The sequence below is a fragment of the Girardinichthys multiradiatus genome, chromosome 11 (assembly GCF_021462225.1).
Source record: "Girardinichthys multiradiatus isolate DD_20200921_A chromosome 11, DD_fGirMul_XY1, whole genome shotgun sequence".
Lineage (NCBI taxonomy): Eukaryota > Metazoa > Chordata > Actinopteri > Cyprinodontiformes > Goodeidae > Girardinichthys > Girardinichthys multiradiatus.
The window spans coordinates 42340248-42364329 of record NC_061804.1 but is presented as its reverse complement, the minus strand read 5'-3'; the positions used below and the strand labels follow the sequence as shown (position 1 = coordinate 42364329).

The following is a 24082-nucleotide window of genomic DNA, read 5'->3' as shown; positions in this document are numbered from 1 at the left end:
GCACTGTGCAAGCAATCATATTGAAATGGAAGGAGTATCAGACCACTGCAAATCTACCAAGACCCAGCCGTTCCTCTAAACTTTCATCTCAAACAAGGAGAAGACTGATCAGAGATGCAGCCAAGAGGCCCATGATCACTCTGGATGAACTGCAGAGATCTACAGCTGAGGTGGGAGAGTCTGTCCATAGGACAACAATCAGTCATACACTGCACAAATCTGGCCTTTATGGAAGAGTGGCAAGAAGAAAGCCATTTCTCAAAGATATCCATAAAAAGTCTCATTTAAAGTTTGCCACAAGCCACCTGGGAGACACACCAAACATGTGGAAGAAGGTGCTCTGGTCAGATGAAACCAAAATCAAACTGTTTGGCCACAATGCAAAACGATATGTTTGGCGTAAAAGCAACACAGCTCATCACCCTGAACACACCATCCCCACTGTCAAACATGGTGGTGGCAGCATCATGGTTTGGGCCTGCTTTTTGTCAGCAAGGACAGGGTAGATGGTCAAAATTGATGGAAAGATGGATGGGGCCAAATACAGGACCATTCTGTAAGAAAACCTGTTGGAGTCTGCAAGAGACCTGAGACTGGGACGGAGATTTATCTTCCAACAAGACAATGATCCAAAACATAAAGCCAAATCTACAATGGAATGGTTCACAAATAAACATATCCAGGTGTTGGAATGGCCAAGTCAAAGTCCAGACCTGAATCCAATCGAGAATCTGTGGAAAGAGCTGAAGACTGCTGTTCACGAACGCTCTCCATCCAACCTCACTGAGCTCGAGTTGTTTTGCAAGGAAGAATGGGCAAGAATTTCAGTCTCTCGATTTGCAAAACTGATAGAGACATACCCCAAGTGACTTGCAGCTGTAATTGCAGCAAATGGTATGGTGGCGCTACAAAGTATTAACGCAAGGTGGCCGAATAATATTGCACGCCCCACATTTCAGTTTTTTATTTGTTAAAAAAGTTTGACACATCCAATAAATTTCATTCCACTTCACAATTGTGTCCCACTTGTTGTTGATTCTTCACAAAAAATTTGAATTTTATATCTTTATGTTTGAAGCCTGAAATGTGGCAAGAGGTTGACCAGTTCAAGGTGGCTGAATACTTTCGCAAGGCACTGTACCATGTTATCATTTTAATGACCTCCAAATTCACGGATTCTAATTTTCACTGAGGCAAAATTAATAATAAGTTGGTTTTTACGGCACTCAATTTTACCATGTTCAGAATTTTACACCTTCAATTCATTACAAGTTAATTTTTGTTACTTTGACCCCTCATACAAAGCCCTGATCTCAGTCTCATAGAAATGTGTGAGCAGAGCTGAGAAGGTGGGTGCGAGCTAGGCCACCTACAAACCTGCTTCTGTCAGGAGGAATGGGCTGAAATTCCAGCATTGTGAAAAGCTTGTGGAAGAATACCCAAAATGATTGATCCATATAATTTACTTTAATAGGTAATTCAATTAAATGCTAAGGAAACATGTAAACTTCTGACTTTGAAAAAAGTAGAAAAAGGCGTTTTTCTCTTTCATTATTCTGGCATTTATCAAATAGCATATTTTTGAACTGCGCCAAAGGAGGAAAGATTTAGTCTGATAAGTGAGACAGGTATGTGGTGTGTGTTTTTATGCAGTGTGTGCAAATCTCCAGTTTTAGATGCATGTTTCACAGAAAACTTCATTTAGTCTTAGAAGCATTGCTGTATTCGACAGAATTTAGATTTTAACCAGTATAATTGTAATAGTACAAAAATATGACTTATACATGGTTTGAATTAAAATGTTTGCAAAGAAGAGTTCACATGTACATTTTAAAGAAGTATTAAAGAATTTTTCCATATCTGAAATTGCAATGTGTTCACAACAGCAGCATTTTTCAACTCATTGTATTGAGAGTTCCTTCTGGTAGGAGCATTTAAATGTTTCCCTTTGATACAGAAAATAACATATTTAAGACTGATGCAAAAAAGGCTTTCAACAGCTCTGCACACAGCAGACACACCACAGAAGTATATGTGTGTGTCTCCTGTACACCCCACACTACAGTGTGGGGTGTACAACCCCACTACAAGCACAACACACCATACATGAACAGATTTCAGTCACGAACGTTCAGATGTCAGACGGGAAATCTTGTAAAATCTCTCGAGATTAAACGTGAGTTCAGAGCAAATAAACATGGCTGACAAGGAAGAAGCAATGGTGTTTCCGTCACATCGCTTTCTGATTGGCTACATGTCACATTCATAAGGCTGTGTGCTCATTTATCCTCCTGGAACAACCCACATGCTAAGCCAAGACAATCGAACATGTTGAATATCCCTGATTTCGGATTTTCCGAGCAGACTAGACCACTCTTAACACACCACACACAGCAGGAATATCTTTATCAGCATCGTGATAATCGGGGCATTGTTAGGACTGTCAAAAGGGGAAGGTTGGGTCAAAAATCAGCACACTTATCTTGCCGTATGAACCAGGCATGAGGACCACAGTTTATCCAGAGAAAGCTTGTCCAGTTGTCTATGAGACATTTTGTTACATCTAATTTAAAAACTTTTCCCATTATCTGAGACGAGACTTTTCCTGACCTCATTACTGCCAACACTGAATGTGCTCCCATCTGCCCTGCCATCAGTCATCCTAGAATATATAAGGCCAATCACTGCAGAGCCTGCTGAGCAGATTCCAGACCTGCCACAGTGGACAGGATTAAGCCTCACTGACCAAATTAGGAACTGAGTGTGAATGTTATGAATGTGGTCTCAGTGGCCTTGTTCATTTCTCCACTTATCCCTCCTTTTGTCATCTCACCATATATTCATTCACGTTTTCCCTCTGGAATGATGCACTCTCATTGGAATCAGGCAGAATTTCTGTCAAAAAATATTTTTAAAGCAGCACTTGGCAAGATATTTATGGCAAAAATATGACAAGGTGATCAGTCTAAGTCACAAAGAGTTATCCATCCTGATGAGACGGCGAGGCTGTGGAGCTATTAACCCCCAATTAAATGTTGATGCCTGGGTGCTGACTGTGGGGAAGTCCTTCTTGCTCGGTACTTTCCTGCATTTTAGATTTCTCAGTATCAAGCGATGTATCTAACTGTAGCCCAGAAGTAAGTCTCAATGAGACTTGAGACTTTAGAGTCTGATGACTCTAAAGTTCAACATACCCGTGCTTTATAGACCTTAAACAAAATTTTTAATTCTAGGTCAGAAGAGAGCTGGCTCTCTGGAATGACCCCTTGTTACAACCAACTTTGCAGATTACCCTTTATTAACACACAACATGTGCATCTTTGAAGCAGATGGGCTACAGCAGCAGCTGACCACATGGGGAGCCACTTCTATCAGTGAAGAACCGAAAACCGTCGCTACAATTTACACTAGTCCTAAACAAATAAAAATAACATATTGGAAAAACATTGATTGGTCCCAGGAGTCTTTCTTTTTTCTACTGCATTTAGATAGTAGGGTCAAAATTTGGTGTAAACATCATGAAAGCATGGATCTATCCTGCTTTATATCAAAGGTTCAGGCTGTGGGTGCTGAATTAATAGTGTAGGGGATATTATCTTGGCACACTACAAGTCCTTCTCAAAATATTAACATATTGTGATAAAGTTCATTATTTTCCATAATGTCATGATGTCAGGTCTTTTATTGTCTTAATACGGATGATTTTGGCATACAGCTCATGAAAACCCAAAATTCCTATCTCACAAAATTAGCATATTTCATCCGACCAATAAAATAAAAGTGTTTTTAATACAAAAAACGTCAACCTTCAAATAATCATGTACAGTTATGCACTCAATACTTGGTTGGGAATCCTTTTGCAGAAATGACTGCTTCAATGCGGCGTGGCATGGAGGCAATCAGCCTGTGGCACTGCTGAGGTCTTATGGAGGCCCAGGATGCTTCGATAGCGGCCTTTAGCTCATCCAGAGTGTTGGGTCAGGCGCTTCTGCCGCTGTTTCTGGTTCAAAAGTGGCTTGACCTGGGGAATGCGGCACCTGTAGCCCATTTCCTGCACACGCCTGTGCACGGTGGCTCTGGATGTTTCTACTCCAGACTCAGTCCACTGCTTCCGCAGGTCCCCCAAGGTCTGGAATCGGCCCTTCTCCACAATCTTCCTCAGGGTCCGGTCACCTCTTCTCGTTGTGCAGCGTTTTCTGCCACACTTTTTCCTTCCCACAGACTTCCCACTGAGGTGCCTTGATACAGCACTCTGGGAACAGCCTATTCGTTCAGAAATGTCTTTCTGTGTCTTACCCTCTTGCTTGAGGGTGTCAATAGTGGCCTTCTGGACAGCAGTCAGGTCGGCAGTCTTACCCATGATTGGGGTTTTGAGTGATAAACCAGGCTGGGAGTTTTAAAGGCCTCAGGAATCTTTTGCAGGTGTTTAGAGTTAACTCGTTGATTCAGATGATTAGGTTCATAGCTCGTTTAGAGACCCTTTTAATGATATGCTAATTTTGTGAGATAGGAATTTTGGGTTTTCATGAGCTGTATGCCACAATCATCCGTATTAAGACAATAAAAGACTTGAAATATTTCAGTTAGTGTGCAATGAATCTAAAATATATGAATGTTAAATTTTCATCATGACATTATGGAAAATAATGAACTTTATCACAATATGCTAATATTTTGAGAAGGACCTGTATGTGCCCTTTAGAACCAGTTGAGCATGGTTAAAGCCCCATAGTCTACCTGGGTATTATTGCTGACCCTGTTCATCCATTTATGACCACAGTGTGACCATCTTCTGATTGCTACTTCCAACAATATAATGCACCATGTCACCAACATGACAATGACTTCAGTGTACTTCAGTCATCGAATCTCAATCCAGTAGAGCACATTTGGGATGTGCTGGAAGGTGGGATCTGCATCATGGATTTGTAAAACATGCAACAACAGTGTGATGGTAAATGGACCACATTCATATATCACTTTTCTAGTCATACCGACCACTCTTTACACTAGAGTCACATTCACCCAATCACACTCACTAATGCCCACACATTCACACACCGATACAAAGGTCACTAGGCAACTTGGTGTGCCTTGCCCATGGGTACATCGACATGTGGCAGGATGAAGCTGGAATCAAACCCACAATGTTCAGATTGCAAGATGACAACTCTTTCCAATTAGTCACAGTTTAATTTCACTTACCATACTAACATGGTGCATGTCAATATGGACCAAAATCTTGTGCCAGTTCTAAAGGGAACAGGGGGCCCCATGTTGTACCATGAAGGTGTACCTATTGAATTTGCCTGCATATTGTTAATGCCTGCTACATCATGAGGGATGCAGCTGTTGCATTGGGGTGTGGTGTGGAGAAAGCAAAGCTTGGAGTCCAACTTTGAATAACATGTTCTTTTGGCATGACCTAGGTCTTCAAATATTTCTCCCTGACTTTACAGCACTTCAGCAGACAAGCTTAAATCAATCATCAGGGTGCCCTTCTACGGTCTCTTTATATCAAGGCCTAAGAATTGTTGTGTCATCTTAGATTGTCATCCTTCTATCAGTATTCATCCCTGTTGGCAAGATATCTCCTGTTGCTTTAGCAAATCTCTTCAGGGCCTAAAGAGTTTTGGACAGAGTGATATCTCCTGTATTTCTCCTCCCACCTTTTCCAGCACCTTTTATCTTCTTCTAAGAGTCAACATCCTATTTTACTTTGCCTTTAGTGGCTTAATTAGACATAATTGAAGCTATTCTCCACAGGAGTAGATGCCTACATATTTTCTCTTTTATCACTGTCCCTTATGTTCTCCCTCTGTTGCTATTATTACAAAGAAATTGATATTCTCCTCTCAGGACAGATCTTGTTGCTTTGGGCATTCTTGTAGCTCCAACTTCAACTGTACAAATGAGAAGGTCTGAAGTCAGGAAGAAAAATGATGTGTTTACAAGTTTTGTTTGAAACAGATTAACAGAAAGATTTTAATCTATGTCCACAATAGTTATCAATCTAATTGTTTTTACAGCTTTGATTAAACAAAATAACAGTTTAATTATTCAAACCTTCATCAGGTGGACATAATTATTACAATTGAATACCTGCTTACTAACACTATATTTAGTTATAGCAGTGTGTTTAAGGAGAAAACCAAGCTGTGGAGCAGTCCATCATTGCAAGTTAGAGTTGCTCAGAATGCCAAACATTTAAGTTCCTGTTTAAAACCCATCTGTTTTCACTCACCTTTAAATGTGGTTGAACATGGAATTTTATCCGTTTTCATTGTATTGATATTGTATTGTTATTGCTTCTATATTGCTAAATTGCTATGGTTTACATGTTTCCCTTTGTACAGCACTTTGCTCAAGGGAAAATAGTGTTCCAAATGTGCTGTATGAATAAACTGAACTGATTTATACTTAGTGACTGATTAAGTAAATAGGTTCACTTTCTGCTTCCTTGTGATAGCTGACTTTGGCTGATGTTTTTATTCAACTGATCTAATGAAGTTGTATTTAAGGACACCATTACCCACTGGGCATGTTTAGTGTGCCTAGATTTTCTGTCAGATCTATTCTTTCTTGCACCAAATATCCAGGATGACTGGGACCAACATCCAACTTGGTAAATGGTTCTAATGGGTCATCTATTGTATGGTATGATTTCCATTCGAACAGTGACCCAGTTTTCTTTGGTTGAAAAGGGTTCTGTTTGTTTTGCTCTGCAATATTGAGGCTCCAGTTTGACATCTTCTGGGTCTTATTTTCATCCACATCGACTCCAACATCATTCTATTCAAAAATGCCTGTTTGTGACCTCCAGAAGGCAGCCTGCCTGAGGCAAACATTTTGATATTGGAAACTGTAAGGCCCACAAGTCATATGCTGTGACATTAGTAGACCAATCAAGTTCCTTTCAGTGTGTCACCTGTGGAGATGTAGTAAAAAGCTTCAGCTCAGGCTCTCACAGGGTAACACTTTTGAACTGAACATTGTAGATACATTTGATTTCATCATTTTCTCCTCATGGAGAAAGTTTGGTTAAGGACAGTCGTTGCTGAGTTTTATTTTTTTTTTTGACCTTTTTAGGCATTTTATGTCACATTGACAGGAATCACATCGTTACATTTTATATGTGTCCAGCTGTCACATTTCTCCATTCATAGAGATGGCCAGAGCTTGAATGTTCCAGAATAGCTCAGGTTCTGAATTGTCACTGTTGGATCTGTGCAAGGGAACATTGCACGGGGACAGAGAATATCACCTCAACAGCCAAGGTGCTGTCAGAAAAAAATCTGTTTCTTTGGTGAGGTGGGAAAAGGGGGGGGAGGTCTGTTATACTAAAAAGTGATGCTAAATGAAAAAGAATCTGATTAAAGTAGAAAGTGATCCTCTTGTGCTCCAATACTGTTCTGTTTACTGTCTTGTGTTTTATCAACCATGACTGTAGCAAGGGTCAGTGAAGTGAAAGAGGCCAAATAATACAGTTTTGAATTCCTTTATTTTTCATAAAGGAGAGCTAGAGAAATCATTTGATTACAATAAACAGACAATGGAGTCAGTCGCTGAGCAGCAACAGTCTCTGTCTGCAACACATAGTCAATTATTCCTCTCCTCAATCAATGTTACATGATATATAAACAGTTATGAGAAACATATGATTCTGTACAGTTGTGGTCAAACACTACATTAAGCTAAAAGGCTTAGACAGACTTCTGTATAGACAGTAATAGACATTTGTGTCGTGTGTTTGTGAATAGCTGATATGCTCTTTGGCTCTCTGCTGCCCCTGTCTGGCTATAGATGTACACCACATTTCAGCCCATCACTCTGACCTCTGACTTTTTCCTTCATTATTCCTTATTTCTCACACCTACAGTGCAGCCTGGTTTAACATTGCTTTAGATTAGATTTAGCAAGGTAGGCAGGGAGCAGGTGACTATATATGAAAGAATAACTAATATCTCTATCTGACTTTGAATTTGAGCTAGTTTGTGACCTCCAGAAGGCAGCCTGCCTGAGGCAAACATTTTGATATTGGAAACTGTACACTGTTGGGTCATTTGAGTTGGGGGATTTCACTATTTCAGTTGATTTCTTTTTTTCATTCTAATGCTAGATTCTCAATGTCTTCAACTGATTTGAGCTCGAGTCAGATCGTCCTGTTCAGCCACTCTTGTTTTATGTTTTTGTTCTGCTTGTTGGTCTGAAGATGGATTGTTGGGGCTGTGTGTGTAAAGGTTGTGGAGTTCTTGCTTCATCCACAGCTCCATATTCACCATCTTTCCTCTGCAAAGGTCCAGACTATCTCAGCCTCACCTTTAATAACTTAATTTACAAACTGCTTGGCCTGAGCTGTCACTCTGATATACTCATTTTCAATCCTGTCCATTTTGTTCACTGCCAATAAAAACTGTGGTGCAGTTGGTAGCACTGTTGCCTTGCAGCAAGAAGGTCCTGGGTTCAATTCCCATCCGGGGGTCTTTCTGCATGGAGTTTGCATGTTCTCCCCGTGCATGCGTGGGTTCCCACTGGGTTCTCCGGCTTACTCCCACAATCCAAAGACATGCCTGTTAGGTTAATTGGTCACTCTAAATTGCCCTTAGGTGTTTGAATTAGTGTGTGTGTGGTTGTTTGTGTGTTGCCCTGCGACTGACTGGCGACCTGTCCAGGGTGTACCTCGCCCATAGACTGCTGGAGATAGGCACCAGCTTCCCCGCAATCCACAATGGAATAAGCGGTAGAAAATGACTGACTGACATCCCCCCCCCCACAAACAAACACACACACACACACACACAGACACACAACACTCCACCCTCCCTACCCCCTTAAGCTCATCCACCTTCAGTACCACTTCTTCTTTCAGTCTCGCTGTTCCAGCTGTCTTCATCTCATTCGCTCAGCTGTATTCTTTCCTGCTTTGACTGACTTTTATTCCTATTCTCTTAAGGTAATCTTCCATCCCTCCAGGTCACCTGCATTTTATTTAACTTTAATTCTTGTGTGATTAACTTCAGAACTGATGAAATTTAAAACATGTTTCCTCTGTATTGTATTTTGTGCAGATAGAGTCAGAACTGCTTATAGACATAAATATCGTAAAGACCTAATCAGGAAATTCGTCCCATCTCCCCCCTTTGCTGTCTTCACGTAGGCATATGGGCCCAAATACAGGTGCCTCAAACCAGCATAGATGTGGTCAAAGGTAAACTGGTGCAGCTAAAGGCCTCGTACAACGCAAAGCCGGGCAGTGACCTGACCACCAGCACTGTCATCTGGAACTTTGTGGGAGACAGCACCCAGCAGGTAAGGAGAAAAATGAATATGTAATAATTTCTGTGAATATTTCTGTTCATGTCTGCGCAACTGTGGAATGTTACTCCTGAAGTAAAGTCTTTCTGTTCCTGTGGCCTTAAACATGTTCTATAAAAGGTTTTCTGTTTGTAAAGTGCTCCATGTAGACTGATTTGTACAGTTGTGGTCAAACACTAAATTAAGCTAAAAGGCTTAGGTAATTCACTACGTCAAACTGTTCCCCCCCTTATCCCAGTCATGTTTAAAACTGTAGAACCGAGTTTTTGGGTTTGCTGGGCATGAATTAATGAGCTGTGCAGATGGAGGAAGGAGATCTGGGCAGGCTAATTCAAAGTGAGGTTTCTGTGTTTCAGAACCATCATTCTGTGTCCCATTTTGCTCTGCTCTTATTTGGAGCCAAAAACGCAGATGATAAAAACAAAGTCCGACAGTTCTGAAGCAGCACCTGAGCTAAGCCACTTTTAAGCATGTTGTAGTAAGCCATAAGTCAGCTGCACAATCAGGCACACTGAACCTTTAGTAAAAAAAATCTAAGAAATATGTTCTTCCTTTAGAGGATACTGTCACTTAGTACATATGAAGCAAACTGTTATAATACTAGCTAATACAGGCTTGGTGTAACCTAACATTGTCCATTTGAATTCAAAAAGTTTTCTGCCTCACACATTTCTTCTGTTTTTGCCTTTTTGTACACTTGCATGTTTGGGATGAACGCATTTTAATTCCAGATAAACTGACATCATCATGTAATTGCCCCCTTGTTTAGTCATGAAAAAACTGTGATTAACTACATTTTTGGATTCAGTTTGACCATTTGCACCCAAACCTGATTACTGTCTGACCTGGTAAAGCAAGATATCACTTAAGTGGACCCTGTCTGACAACATGACATTATGATAACAGATTTGACACATAAAAAACTAAATGGGATTTAATCTAATACGATAAAGAAACATTACAATGACTAAATTTATGTTTGATCTGCTACAATGTTTAGGTGGGTGGAATGAACCCAAGTAATACCAACATGAACATCAGGACCCCAGCTTTGATAATGAAATCCTCATACAAATCCTCATCATGGGTAGAATATCATTTTGTTTTTGATCGTTTTTTGACAACAGGCAACTTCAAACATTTTTAAAAGTAAGAACGGGGTCCACAAGTTCACAAGTCCACAATTTCTTGTGGATGTTATCTGAGTGACAGTTATACATACAAGCTCAAATATATACATACAGGAAACGCGCCATCCTGGGGTAAATGACTAAAGGCCTGTCGCTATGACGTCTGTGGTCATGAAATCCTTTGAGCGACTGGTGTTGAAGCACCTGAAGGACATCACAGGCCCGCTGCTGGACCCCCTGCAGTTTGCCTACCAGACAAACAGGTCGGCAGATGATAAAGTCAACTTGGGACTACCACCCAAGGACATATGCCAGGATTCTGTTTGTTTACTTCAGCTCAGCCTTCAACACCATCAACCCATAAACCATAAACTTACCCAGCCCACATTGCTGACTTCCACCTGTCAGCTGATCACCAGCTTCCTGACTAAAAGGCAGCAGCAGGTGAGGTTGGGGAACATCTTTCCCCCATAAGAATCATCAGCACCGGCACCCACTGGGATGTGTTCTCTTCCCACTCCTCTTCTCCCTGAACAAAAATGACTGCGCCTCAGTGGACCTGTCTGTGTTCACAGATGACATCATGGTCATTGGTCTGATGCAGGAAAAAACAAGACGCCACAGAGACAGTTTCTTCCCCCAGGATGTCTCTCTGATGAACACCGCCAGTCAGAGTGCCCAGATCAATACCATGCATATTTGTTGCAGCTCAACCTTGTCTTCCTCATTTGTCAAAAACACATGTATATACATATTTACAAGAAAGATTTTGGCTCAATATTTGGTGAGTCTGTTTGGCATAATTGTTAGGGTTTATTTAAATTGGTTTCTTGGTTGATAGATGTTAGCTGCTACGGTGTTTTTACTTTTTAAAGCCTCAAGTTAACTCATGCAGTTGTGGCAAAATTAGTCAATGTTCGCCTTAACTAATCATTAACCATTTTCTCCGGAGAGAATTTGGGTTGTTCATGTGGTAAATTGTAGATATCGGTGGGTCTTGAAGGTGAAGGCTGTTGTTCCAGCAATTTCCAGTTGATGGTAAGCTTGGGTCTAGGTGTTTCCAGGGTTCTTGATGAACATCCTAACCATTTTTCTTGTATTAACAGTGACAGTTTGGGCCTTTTTGCTTACTTTCGCAAACTGGTAAAGCATCCAACTAACTTGAAATTACTAACAATTGTTGGAATTGATCTTAAAATTTGCAGTTCTTTTTTGAAAAGATTTGTTTTGGGGCAATAGTGGCCTTTACAGGTCCTTCTCAAAATATTAGCATATTGTGATAAAGTTAATTATTTTCCATAATGTCATGATGAAAATTTAACATTCATATATTTTAGATTCATTGCACACTAACTGAAATATTTCAGGTCTTTTATTGTCTTAATACGGATGATTTTGGCATACAGCTCATGAAAACCCAAAATTCCTATCTCACAAAATTAGCATATTTCATCCGACCAATAAAAAAAATGTGTTTTTAATACAAAAAACGTTAACCTTCAAATAATCATGTACAGATATGCACTCAATACTTGGTCGGGAATCCTTTTGCAAAAATGACTGCTTCAATGCGGCGTGGCATGGAGGCAATCAGCCTGTGGCACTGCTGAGGTCTTATGGAGGCCCAGGATGCTTCGATAGCGGCCTTTAGCTCATCCAGAGTGTTGGGTCTTGAGTCTCTCAACATTCTCTTCACAATATCCCACAGATTCTCTATGGGGTTCAGGTCAGGAGAGTTGGTAGGCCAATTGAGCACAGTGATACCATGGTCAGTAAACACTTTACCAGTGGTTTTGGCACTGTGAGCAGGTGCCAGGTTGTGCTGAAAAATGAAATCTTCATCTCCATTAAGCTTTTCAGCAGATGGAAGCATGAAGTGCTCCAAAATCTCCTGATAGCTAGCTGCATTGACCCTGCCCTTGATAAAACACAGTGGACCAACACCAGCAGCTGACACGGCACCCCAGACCATCACTGACTGTGGGTACTTGACACTGGGCTTCTGGCATTTTGGCATTTCCTTCTCCCCAGTCTTCCTCCAGACTCTGGCACCTTGATTTCCGAATGACATGCAGAATTTGCTTTCATCCGAAAAAAGTACTTTGGACCACTGAGCAACAGTCCAGTGCTGCTTTTCTGTAGCCCAGGTCAGGCGCTTCTGCCGCTGTTTCTGGTTCAAAAGTGGCTTGACCTGGGGAATGCGGCACCTGTAGCCCATTTCCTGCACACACCTGTGCACGGTGGCTCTGGATGTTTCTACTCCAGACTCAGTCCACTGCTTCCGCAGGTCCCCCAAGGTCTGGAATCGGCCCTTCTCCACAATCTTCCTCAGGGTCCGGTCACCTCTTCTCGTTGTGCAGCGTTTTCTGCCACATTTTTCCTTCCCACAGACTTCCCATTGAGGTACCTTGATACAGCACTCTGGGAACAGCCTATTCGTTCAGAAATGTCTTTCTGTGTCTTACCCTCTTGCTTGAGGGTGTCAATAGTGGCCTTCTGGACAGCAGTCAGGTCGGCAGTCTTACCCATGATTGGGGTTTTGAGTGATGAACCAGGCTGGGAGTTTTAAAGGCCTCAGGAATCTTTTGCAGGTGTTTAGAGTTAACTCGTTGATTCAGATGATTAGGTTCATAGCTCGTTTAGAGACCCTTTTAATGATATGCTAATTTTGTGAGATAGGAATTTTGGGTTTTCATGAGCTGTATGCCAAAATCATCCGTATTAAGACAATAAAAGACCTGAAATATTTCAGTTAGTGTGCAATGAATCTAAAATATATGAATGTTAAATTTTCATCATTACATTATGGAAAATAATGAACTTTATCACAATATGCTAATATTTTGAGAAGGACCTGTATTTACTTATTTTCTTCAAAGTAGGCAGAGAGGAAATGGGGGTGAAGAGAGCCAGTGGACAACTGCATCAAAGACTGAAGCATCTCTATACATTGAGCGAAATCTCTAGTACTGTGCTCGTACTGCCCCAAGTTTACAGTTCTTCAAAAATTACTCCAGAATTTTTTTGACTTGTCTAAATCAGCTTTTTTCCTTCTTAGATCTTCACTGGGTTCGTTAGATAATGTCACACCAAACCTTTGGAACGTTTTGTACTGTGCCAGAGTCCGGTTTTTCGAGTGGATCACATTGGTGTGAGCAGAAACCAAGATGAGCCATGCGTTCTTTGACCTTTTTTTCTTCTCGATCAACACAATACTACTCCGAAAAAATTCCCTGCAACTGCATGCCGTTGTTTGGTCCCGTCTAAAAATTTCTGTGTGAAGGCAAACTGGGCAACTGAAGGTGTGAATTTTGTCACCTTTACCGATCCCTGGACCAATGCCTGGTTCGGACCTGCAGTGTGAATAAACTCTGATTGTTGGTCAGTCTGTTGAGTGCTGTCAAGCTGATTTACGTTTGAAGTAACCTTTTAATTTTACCAACATGTTTCTTCTGAATGGAAATAATATTTTTTTTTGGAGCTCAGCTAGAGTTCTAACTTTGATCTGATAGAGGTTCCTGTTCCTAATCGGTCATTACATCATTCTAAACATCTCATTCAGTTATTGTTTGTCCCAACTGGATCCAAGCTGAGTCCAGGCTGCTGGATGTTATAGAACAGGAGTAAAGTTTGCTGTTGATAATCACAGATTTGACATGATTCCATGTTTTACGGTGCACTGCTCCTCATCGGGGCCTTTAGAGTCATATGCTCTGTGTGTAAGGTTCAAAGTCATATGTAAAGTCCTGATCATACACAAGAATGGAGAAAAATGTTCCTGAATGACTTCATAGGATTTCCTGGGAGTTCAGCACGCGACTTCTTGTGAAGTATGAAATGTCCTGCCCAGAAAGAGCTGTGTTCTTGCTCTTGCCACCTTGAGACAAAAAACACATTTCTCTATTGTTACAGTGTATGAAGAGGCCTTTACTCGAAGTGACATGATGTTCTGTCTGGTAGCACTTTACAAAAAACCTATGTACACTTTCTTTAGAAGTCCTCATAGGGCCCTCACACTGCTACATTTATCAGCTCACATTTATGGTCATTCATGTGTTAGTTGATGAAGACCACGCAAGAAGAAAGTTCTGCTCAGATGACCAAGAACAAGCTGAAAGAACCCTGAAACTAGGACCATAAGAAGAGCTTATTTTGCAGCCCTGGGATAGAGTACATTTTTTTTGTTCTTACAGATCATGTACAGGCTTTAACTCATTAGATGCTGATGTTTAAGGGATATATTCACATTTAAACTTGAAATCCATGAACAAATTTGAAGAATATTTTTTTATTGTTGTTTCTTTGGGACATCCAGGCAGTGCATTGAATATACAAACTCACACAAGAGACACAAGCTTGTCATAGCACTTATATTAGAAATGACATGTTTGTACAGGAAGGCTTTATCAACAAATTGAGTTCTTGTTCCTGTAACATGAAAAATCACAAACATTTTCAATTTTCTGACCAAGAGATGTTGGGATTATAAATGTTTTTGAACCCAACGTGAGCGAGCAGGTCACACTGCTTTCTCTGTCGGACAGTTGTAGACGGATCTGTTTTAAGCCGCGCGTGCAGCTGTCCTGCTAAAGTGAATAAGAAGTTCTTGTGTTTGCCTCTGCCCTCTTGTGCAGGTCATCAGCTACACCAAAGGCTCCATCAATGAGGGCAGCGCCCAGTTCAGGGGACGCGTTGGGTTCCTGGCTAACATGCCTTCAAGTGATGTGTCTCTGTACATCAACAACACTCAGGAGTCTGACTCCGGCCGCTATGTGTGTCAGGTCCTCATTCCCGAAGTTTTCATGGAGCCTGTTGAGGTCATGCTGGATGTGAAGGGTGAGGAAAACTTCTACAGATAAGCTGTTGGAAAAGACAACATATCCAAAAGTCTAAGAACTTCTGTGTTTATCCTCAGTCCCCCCTGCTGTTCCCACGTGCTCTCTGTCTGGGAAGCCAGTGCTGAAAGGAAATGTGACTCTGATGTGCATGTCTAGTGCTGGGAAACCTCTTCCGCTGTACAAGTGGAGGAGAACCAGTCCAACATCTGAAGTCTTTTTTGCACCTATGTTAAGTGAGTAGAGCTTGCAATGAAACTGTAGCTGTTTACATATAACTTAGATGATTGTAATCGAACTCTGCAGGTACAGTGGATAAAGTCTGCACACTACTAATGCCAGGTCTTTGTAAAGTTAAAAAATTAGACCATGATAGATCATTTCAGAACCTTTAATGTGATTTATCCTGTATTCTTCAAATGAAAAACAAAGACATCTGTTAAAGCGGATAATTTAAAAGAAAACAAGGCTGCAAAATCTTCATTGCATAAATGTACACACCCTCAAAATGAAACCCATTCAGTTCCAGATTGGAACTTTTGTCTATAATTCCTAAAAGTAACTATGGCACGGAAAACAACACTGAACATCATACCCCAGATGGTAACCTGAACATGAGACTCCAACTCGATTTGCAAAAACAAAGGCTTCAGATTCAACTTAGACTTGTGCTCTAAAGACTTGAGACTAGACTTGGACTTCTAGTCTGAGACTCAGTTCTTAACAGTTTTTATTTCATGTAATGAGGAGTTAAAGGGAGCTGGTATGTGAGCTACAGACTGCAGCTGCAATGACTGTGCAAGGATTAGCTTGATTATTAGCCAATGACGTTGGTGGATGTTAATGGCTTATAACAATCTGTTCATGTTAGCCGTAGCTTCATAATATTGATCAAAGTGAACACTGCATTAATAACCAGTTACACCAGGGGTGCCCAGGTCTGGTCCTGAAAGGCTATGATCCTGCAAGGTTTAGATGGCTCCCTGCTCCAACACACCTGAATTAAATGGCTGAATTTCTTCATCAGCATGTCATTCAGCTCTGCAGAGGACTGTAAGACTCTTTTCATTTCATTCAGTTGTGTTGGAGAAGGTATGTATCTAAACGTTGCAGAATGGTAGCTCTCAAGGAGTGGAGGTGGGCATCCCTGAGTTACATTAATGATTTTCAAAAAGACAATGAAGATACCAGTGACTTATCACTTCTAAAGTCTTCTAGATTTTTGACTGATACAGGTAAAAACAACTCTGTAACAAGAAACTAAATTTGTTATGATTTTTGTTTTTTAAGGAGACAGAATATATTAATAAATGAATGGAATAAAAACTCATGTAATTTGCTTTTTAGTGCTTTTTCTGTAACTGTAACTGTATTTATTTCAAGCCTTGGTGCTGTGAGCAGTTATCATTTATCAGTGGCAAGTAGTGCCTTTCACAGTGTGACAGTCTCTACCTGATAGCCTAAACCCCCAACCACTGACACAAGCCCCCACATAAAACATTTCATAGCTATAAATGTTGACTTTTTAGGTTCTAATTGACGTCAATCCAACATGTTTCATGACAGACAGAGGCTGAAACTTCAAAGAAGAAAGACGGAGCAAAATATAAAAAAGATAACTCTGCAAGTCTCCATTCAGCCTTCCTGTTATCTGCTGATAACAGGAAAATATTGTAAAATAACTTTAAATGTGTTTTATATTTTAGATTCCTTAAAGTAGCCGCCCTTTGCTGTGATGACTGAAATATTAACCTGTGACCTTCTGTCAATGAACCTCTAAAAAGTTCTAAACGGTTTTCCAGAGTTCTTTTTCTGGAAAACCATTTAGGTGACCACCTCATGGAGAGAACGTCCAGAGAGCAAAGCGATCATCAAAGCAAAGGGGGGCTATTTGAAAGAATCTAAAATATAAAATTGTTTAGAGCTATTTCACACTTTTTGTTTACTACATAATTCAGTGTGTTTATTCGTAGTTTTGATGACTTTGGTGAGAATGTACAATTTAAATAGTCATGACAATAAAGAGACCCATTAAGTGAGAAAGTGTACCTAAAACGTTTGACCGATAATGTATGTCAGTGACAGTGAAAATAGATCAGTTCTAGTGTTCTTCACTCAACAACAGCCTCCACTTTGAAGTGTGTTGTTGTCAGTCTGACTTGCTTGTGCATAGAATAGTGTTCAGTGCTGATAAAGCTGAAAATCATCAGCAGATGATATTTGGGTTCATCTCTACTGTTTAGGACTGTCTCTCAAAGATTTCCTGTCCACAATATCCATCTGAGGTGTTTATAATAAGGTCTTTACTCATACAGTGTCTCAGTCTGATTCTAGCACTTTGTTACAGCGTAGACAGGCACACTCCACTCAAGAAACATATGGAGGTTATTAAGATCAATGGTATGCATATATGTCAGATTAGTGGTTTCCCAGTGAAGTTAGGAAAATATGTGTCAATCATATTTCTTTAAGTTTTTTTGTGTTATTAAATAGATAAAAGATGAATTTGTATTTAGCCCAAACTATGAACTTTAAAGGTCTAATTGGTTTGGCTGTATGGAATGTAGCTCTATAACTAAGAACATCTGGCTATGGTCATCCTGTTGTCTTAGATGAGAACATTGGCACTCTGAAGCTGAACAACCTGAGCAGCAACATGTCCGGGAAGTATGTGTGTACAGCCAGCAACGCAGCTGGAAGCGAAAACTGCTCCATCAGCCTGGACATCATCAACAGTATGTAGCACACAGAAACACCGGAAATAGCATACCCTGTATTTGAACTGCAGATGTTTTGAAGCAAACTGTGTTTTCAATTTGTGTCATGATTTCAGCCAATAAGGTTGGAGTGATTGTTGGTGCAACAGTTGGATCAGTCCTCGGTTTCATCTTCCTCCTCTGCGTCTGCATCGGGTTTCTGTTTGTTTTCAAGAAGAGAAGAGATAATGAAGATGAAATGGCCAATGAAATCAAGTGAGTTCATATGGTAACATTTACATTAGCAGAAAACGTTGTTTCCTCAGTATTTTAATGTTTACTGAATAAACCAATTACAATGACTTACATTACTGTGCAAACGTTTTAGGCAGGTGTGAAAAAATGACCACTCTTTTCCTTCAAAACAGCATGAATTCTTCTAGTTACACTTGCAGTAAAGCACAGTTTTTGAAGGAGCTCGACTGGTAGGTTGTTCCAAACATCTTGGAGAACTAAACACAGATCTTCTGTGGATGTAGGCTCCATGCAGAAAGACCCCCAGCCGGTAGTCGAACCCAGAACCTTCTTGCTGCAAAGCAACAGTACTACCAACTGTGCCACCATGCAGCCCCTAAATAGAGAATGGCAGCAGGGAAAAAAGCAATATGCAGTGTTGTAGGTCAGAATGAGGGGGGGAGAATACAAAACTAGCACAAGAAAATGAAGCTGCCTTAGTATGAAATCTGACAGTGTGTATAGTGTTTCTTTAAACCTTTATGTCTCCCTCACCTGCAGGGAAGATGCTCAGGCTCCCAAGCGAGTGTCCTGGGCAAAGAGTGGCATGGGCTCTGATGTAATCTCTAAGAATGGCACACTGTCCTCTATCGCCTCCAGCCCGCACCACAAAGCACCCTCCCACCACCTTAACAATCACCACCTGCAGCAGTATCCCCAGCATCCTGCCTCAGACACCGCCTCCATCCTCACAGCCACCGGCAGTGCAGCTGGCTACAGACCGTCCCGCCATCAAGGGGCCTCCACTCCCACTCATTACAGCTACAACAACAGCAACACACTGCCACACGGACAGCCCGTCTCCTCCCAGGCCGCCAACGGGAGTTCACTGCCAGTTCAGGAGCGCTACAGCCATCTGCCCCAGGCCCAGGAGCAGCCTCAGACCTACAGCCAGTTCCAGCCTGCTCCGTCCCCTCCACCGCTGCCCACCTCCACCATCACAGCCTCCAACATCCACCGCATGGGAGGGGTGCCCATCATGGTGCCTGCGCAAAACCAAGCAGGCTCTCTGGTCTAAAAGAAGTGCCACTGTGTGCAGTTAGACTTTCACAGAGTGTCAGTTGGTTCTTTAAAGGGAACGCTTTATGTTTTAATTATTTAGCGGAGAGAAGAAGCGACAAGTCATTTACTGTTACACGCTTTCAAGTCAGCGGGCTGCCATGACAGTAATTAGCTAAAAGGCTGTTTACTTCCTTTGTATTCACTCTTTATATTTTATTCTTACAATTTATTTATAGATATGATTCTCTTTTCTACTTTTTTAATAATATTCTTTAACACCATCCATTTTCTTGCTGATCACTTCTCAATCATTAAAATATTAAAAATAAGCCAGAATATGGATCATCTTTGCAGGATCTTGGACTGGGATGCACTCTGTTCCCTGTGGAACAGGGCTCCCAGCTGGGGAAAAGTGCAGATACTCAAAACTGATGTGTATGTGATTTCCTCATGGGCCCTTTAATTGCAAATGTCTTAATTCAATTCAGAAATACTTTATTCATCCCAAAGGCAAATGAAATGTTGCAGCTCATACTCTGCAGGTTTCTTCAAAGAGCCGTTGTAGATGCTGATGGCTGTGGGCAGGAATCTCCTGTAGTGGTCTGTCTCACAGCAGATCTGAAGAAACCTCTGACTGAAGACACTCTGTTGTACTTGTATTATTAGTCATGATACTCTAGCATTATTTTTGGTAATGAGAAGGAAGAAGGATGAGGAGGAAGTTTCACTTTGATCTGCTCAAAGATGAGTGATAAGCACAATTTGGTGTGCATGATTATTTCCATCTTCTCACCAAGTTATCCCCACAGAGGACAAAATGGCACTCTTGATGCTGCTCTGCATATGCGCATAAACATGCATCCTCTCCTGCTGCTATTAGGCTGATGAAAATACTAATGGTGTTTTCTCCTCGACTACTGTCGTGACAGATGGACTGATGGTAGAGGTGCAGAAACCCATATTTACATAGAAAATCTATAAATTTTAAGGAAACATCTTAGTTTAGATGTGATGCCTGTGGTGTTGTGGTGAGATAGCCCAGAAAACAGCAGGGAAACATCTTTGCGCTAAGTAAAAAAGCACAGTAGGGTCAAGCTTGCATTTCTGTAAAAATTAGGTTGTTTAGATTTGCCATGATCCTGCAATGTTAGAAACTCGCTGACTTTTTTTATTCTTGAAAGGCATATTATTGAAAATTGCTTATGAGTCTGATTCAGAACTGCGCTGTTTTAACTTAGCATATTGTCACCTTCCAAAAATAATTGTCTAAGTCATTTTTTTAAGTTTTTCAGGAAATATATAATATTTAAGAACAATTTCACCCAAAATGGTAATTACAACAGATGAGAGTTAACATTTGTTATGGTCCTTTTTATAAAGCTACATCTTTTTTCAATTAGATCATATAATGTGGAAAATTAAAAGAAAAACAGTTGATAAAGTAATCTTTAAAATGAAGGAAAGAGTTGACAAAAATGTATGACTTGTTACAGCCACAAGTTCTGGAGCTCTTCCACTCTTTACTAAATGTTAGCTTCATGAATGTAGCTACTTAGTGGACAGAAATGCTGACTGAAAGACAGAATTAAAATACTAAATATCTATGCAATATTTAATGCCTAGCCTATATTGTGGTAATCCTCATCACTTAACAATAGGGGATGAGCCCTGAATTATCGAAATAGCTTCAGTCTCCGAGTAGATTTTGGTTTTACCTGAAGCGGACACCATTTTAAAAAGCCTGTAAGCCTCTAAGTCACACTCTTGACATAGGTTGTTATACAACAGGCATGGAATTGCATGACCTCCTCAACTGAGGATTTAGACAATTTTACAAGAAGTGGCTAGCATCATGAGGAGATGATTTAGGCAAAAAACTCATTTTTCATAAAAAGAGACTAAGGCCATTATTTTAGGAAGGTGACAATGTATTTGTTATAATACTTTCAGGCTTCCTGTAGGACAAAAAACTTGTAAATACAGTGTTAATCGGCTGATAAGTGTGTCCCAAACCGCATTGATTTTTGCTTTTTGTGTTTTATTTTCAGGCCTATTCTGTATGGATAAGCCATACAGCACAGATGACTTGTCTAAAACACTGGATATTGAACCAAAGACAAACATTTTGATGTCCCAAGGTTCCTGACATATTTTCCACCTTTTTTATAGCAACAGCTTTAATTGAGGTTACACTATGATTTTAAAACAAACAGCTACCATTAGGTTGGAATATCGTAAGGAACAAACATCAAGAATCAATTTTCTGATGCAGAACAGCTTCAAAATGCCTGCTACAATAAACCATCTCACCTCAGGTTTAGAGAACTCTTTTACTAAAATATACTGAATGTTGTAGGAAAATTCTTTAGAGATTTTGAAAGATGCCTAAACAGACCTCAGCTTTATTTCTTTAAGCACGATAGCTTTGTGAAACTTAAGTTTGTAATAACCCAAGCTACCACAGAGTTGGAATATTATTTTGAAAAGTATTACGTTTTATTTTGAAAGTCCAAATTAAAACATCTTCCGGATTGCTCTGGCTTTTGGAAAGCGGAACTGGAAATAATGAATTCTGCAGAGCCTCTCGCTTCCTTTTGGACTTACTAAGTTCTAATCAGAGTTGACAGTTTCTGAAATTATCAGGGTCTATGGGAGCAACCATGAAGGCTCAATAAAAGAAAACTGCTGTGTAATAATGTAAGAACCAGAGGCACTCAAAAAGATTAATCAATGAATCTTATGGTGGTTTTTAGGTGTGCAGGATGAAGATGTCATTGTGCCACTCTTCAGTTGACAGAAACAGACATTAATTTAACCTCTAACAAACAGTTACTGTATGAAAACTATTAAAACACATTGAACAGGTTCTCATCTAAGTGAGCACATGAGCATTTTTTCAACTTTATATTGCGTGTTGTGGGCGAAATAAGAGATTAAAAAGAGCTTTCACTTTGGCATTTAAAAGGCAAACTAAGAACTGTAATATAAAGGGAATGCACAGGAATTTGGCTGTGTGCTTCTTGTGCTGATAGAAAACAGTAATTTTTATAACTCTTATACATTTATAAAGGCATAAACTGTACATGTGAAGATTAACCTTTGGGCACAAAAGTAGTGGGAATTAAAAGCCTTCTGAATATTTCACAGGGTAAAAAAATGTGTGACAGGATGAGGTTCTGTGAACAAAATCTTATGATTTAAATCCTGGAAATGAAACTTATTGCATAAAAACTGTAAATGTTAAAAATAGGCCCTATAAGTCAGGTGAAGTTTGGCTTTCCATAAGCAGTTTCCATTTTGAATAGTGTTTCTGCTGCAGAATATATATTGTATATTTCACACACAAATACTGCTATCAATACTAATAAATTACTATTCCTTGTCAACTCGCACATTCTGAAATATTTTATATGGGTGTATCAACATTGTGGGGTGAGTAATGAACTAAAACTTGTCAGAAATGCACCGAATAACAACACTGGAGTGTAGCTTGAAAAAGAATCAACATTTAGAAATATGTTGATAAAGAAAAACATAAACTCCCTTCTTTACAAATGTATCCAGGTGACCGCATTTATACTTGTTAAAGTTAGAAATTACAATTTTTATTTTATTTTATTTTTTTCTTGTCATTTCTACATGTTTCTAAATGTTTGTCATGAATAGATTTCCCTTTCCTGCTGTACTTTGGAAACACTGGGGCATTTATTTACTGTCTAGCTTTTTTAACATAGACAAAGACAGTGAAAACATTGCAAAAACCCTTATTTTTAACTATTCTGAACTGGACTATTTAACACATTTCTTATCTGTTTAGCAAAGGATTGAATTTTTCTGTTGAATATTGATAACACAAGCGAACTGAAAAGTGACTGATTTCTTACAGTTATCAGCCTCTGTTTTAGAGTATGAATGAGTCATTTAAATGTGTACACCGATGGTTATAATGTATTATGAAAGACAAGCCTTTATTTTTATACAGCAAATATACAAGCATATGAACATCATTTCGTAATACAATTTAATTTCAGGAACTAAATAAGTGCTCACTGTCACACCAGGAAGTGTTCCATAAGCTCTGTGGACAAACAGGTGGTAAAACAGCAGATATTAATGTGCAAGATGCATATATATACTCCATATTTATGTTTATGGAAAATGCCTGTTATTTTCAAATAAAATACAAACAAACTTGTTTGTTTTTTTTTCTTCCAGAATGGTTTATATGTCCTATGCAGCCCCCCTCCCCCACATACACACACCCACACCCTACCGTTTAAAGTTACAGCTAGGCAGGCAGAAGGTTTTGTAAGATAAAGATTCCGATGAGAGCTGCTGGACCTATTTGACCAAAAAGAAAACTGATGCAGCTGCCGAACATATAAAGTGACAACTGAGAGACACAGAGATTGAAAACAACCTCAGCAATCGCACACATTTCTGAACAGACAACAAAAATGGCAGTAAAACATCGCACTGCATTGGATGCTTTCTTTTAATAATCTGTTTATTAATTTTAGTTCATGAGTTCACGTGTAGATGGCCACCAAATGGCAGCAAAGCAGCAGTGTTTTTGATGATGAGACTATGAGAAATGGATTGTTCCATGTAATATATATATATATATATATATATATATATATATATATATATATATATATATATACAGTACACACCAAAAGTTTGGACACACCTTCTCATTCAGAGTTTTCTTTATTTTCATGACTATGAATATTGTAGCTTCACACTGAAGGCAACAAAACTATGAATTGACACATGTGGAATTATATACTGAACAAAAAAGTGTGAA

The 24082-nt window shown here is 39.8% G+C and overlaps 1 protein-coding gene and 1 long non-coding RNA gene across 2 annotated transcripts in view; one reads left to right on the top strand and one right to left on the bottom strand.

Moving 5' to 3' along the window:
• Positions 1–23467, top strand: part of esama (endothelial cell adhesion molecule a) — a 91446-nt gene extending 67979 nt beyond the window's left edge. The window contains exons 2-7 of the mRNA XM_047379996.1: positions 9158–9309; positions 15080–15281; positions 15361–15516; positions 17893–18015; positions 18114–18252; positions 18772–23467. Coding sequence (XP_047235952.1) covers positions 9158–9309; positions 15080–15281; positions 15361–15516; positions 17893–18015; positions 18114–18252; positions 18772–19288 — 1289 coding nt within the window. The 3' untranslated portion in view covers positions 19289–23467. The remainder of the gene's footprint in view (positions 1–9157; positions 9310–15079; positions 15282–15360; positions 15517–17892; positions 18016–18113; positions 18253–18771) is intronic.
• LOC124876936 lies at positions 15177–18552 on the bottom strand. The gene is made up of 3 exons (XR_007040409.1): positions 18344–18552; positions 18051–18196; positions 15177–15305 (listed from the first exon to the last, which is right to left on the bottom strand). It is a non-coding gene; the product is annotated as an uncharacterized LOC124876936 (long non-coding RNA).
• Positions 23468–24082: the final 615 nt, after the last annotated feature.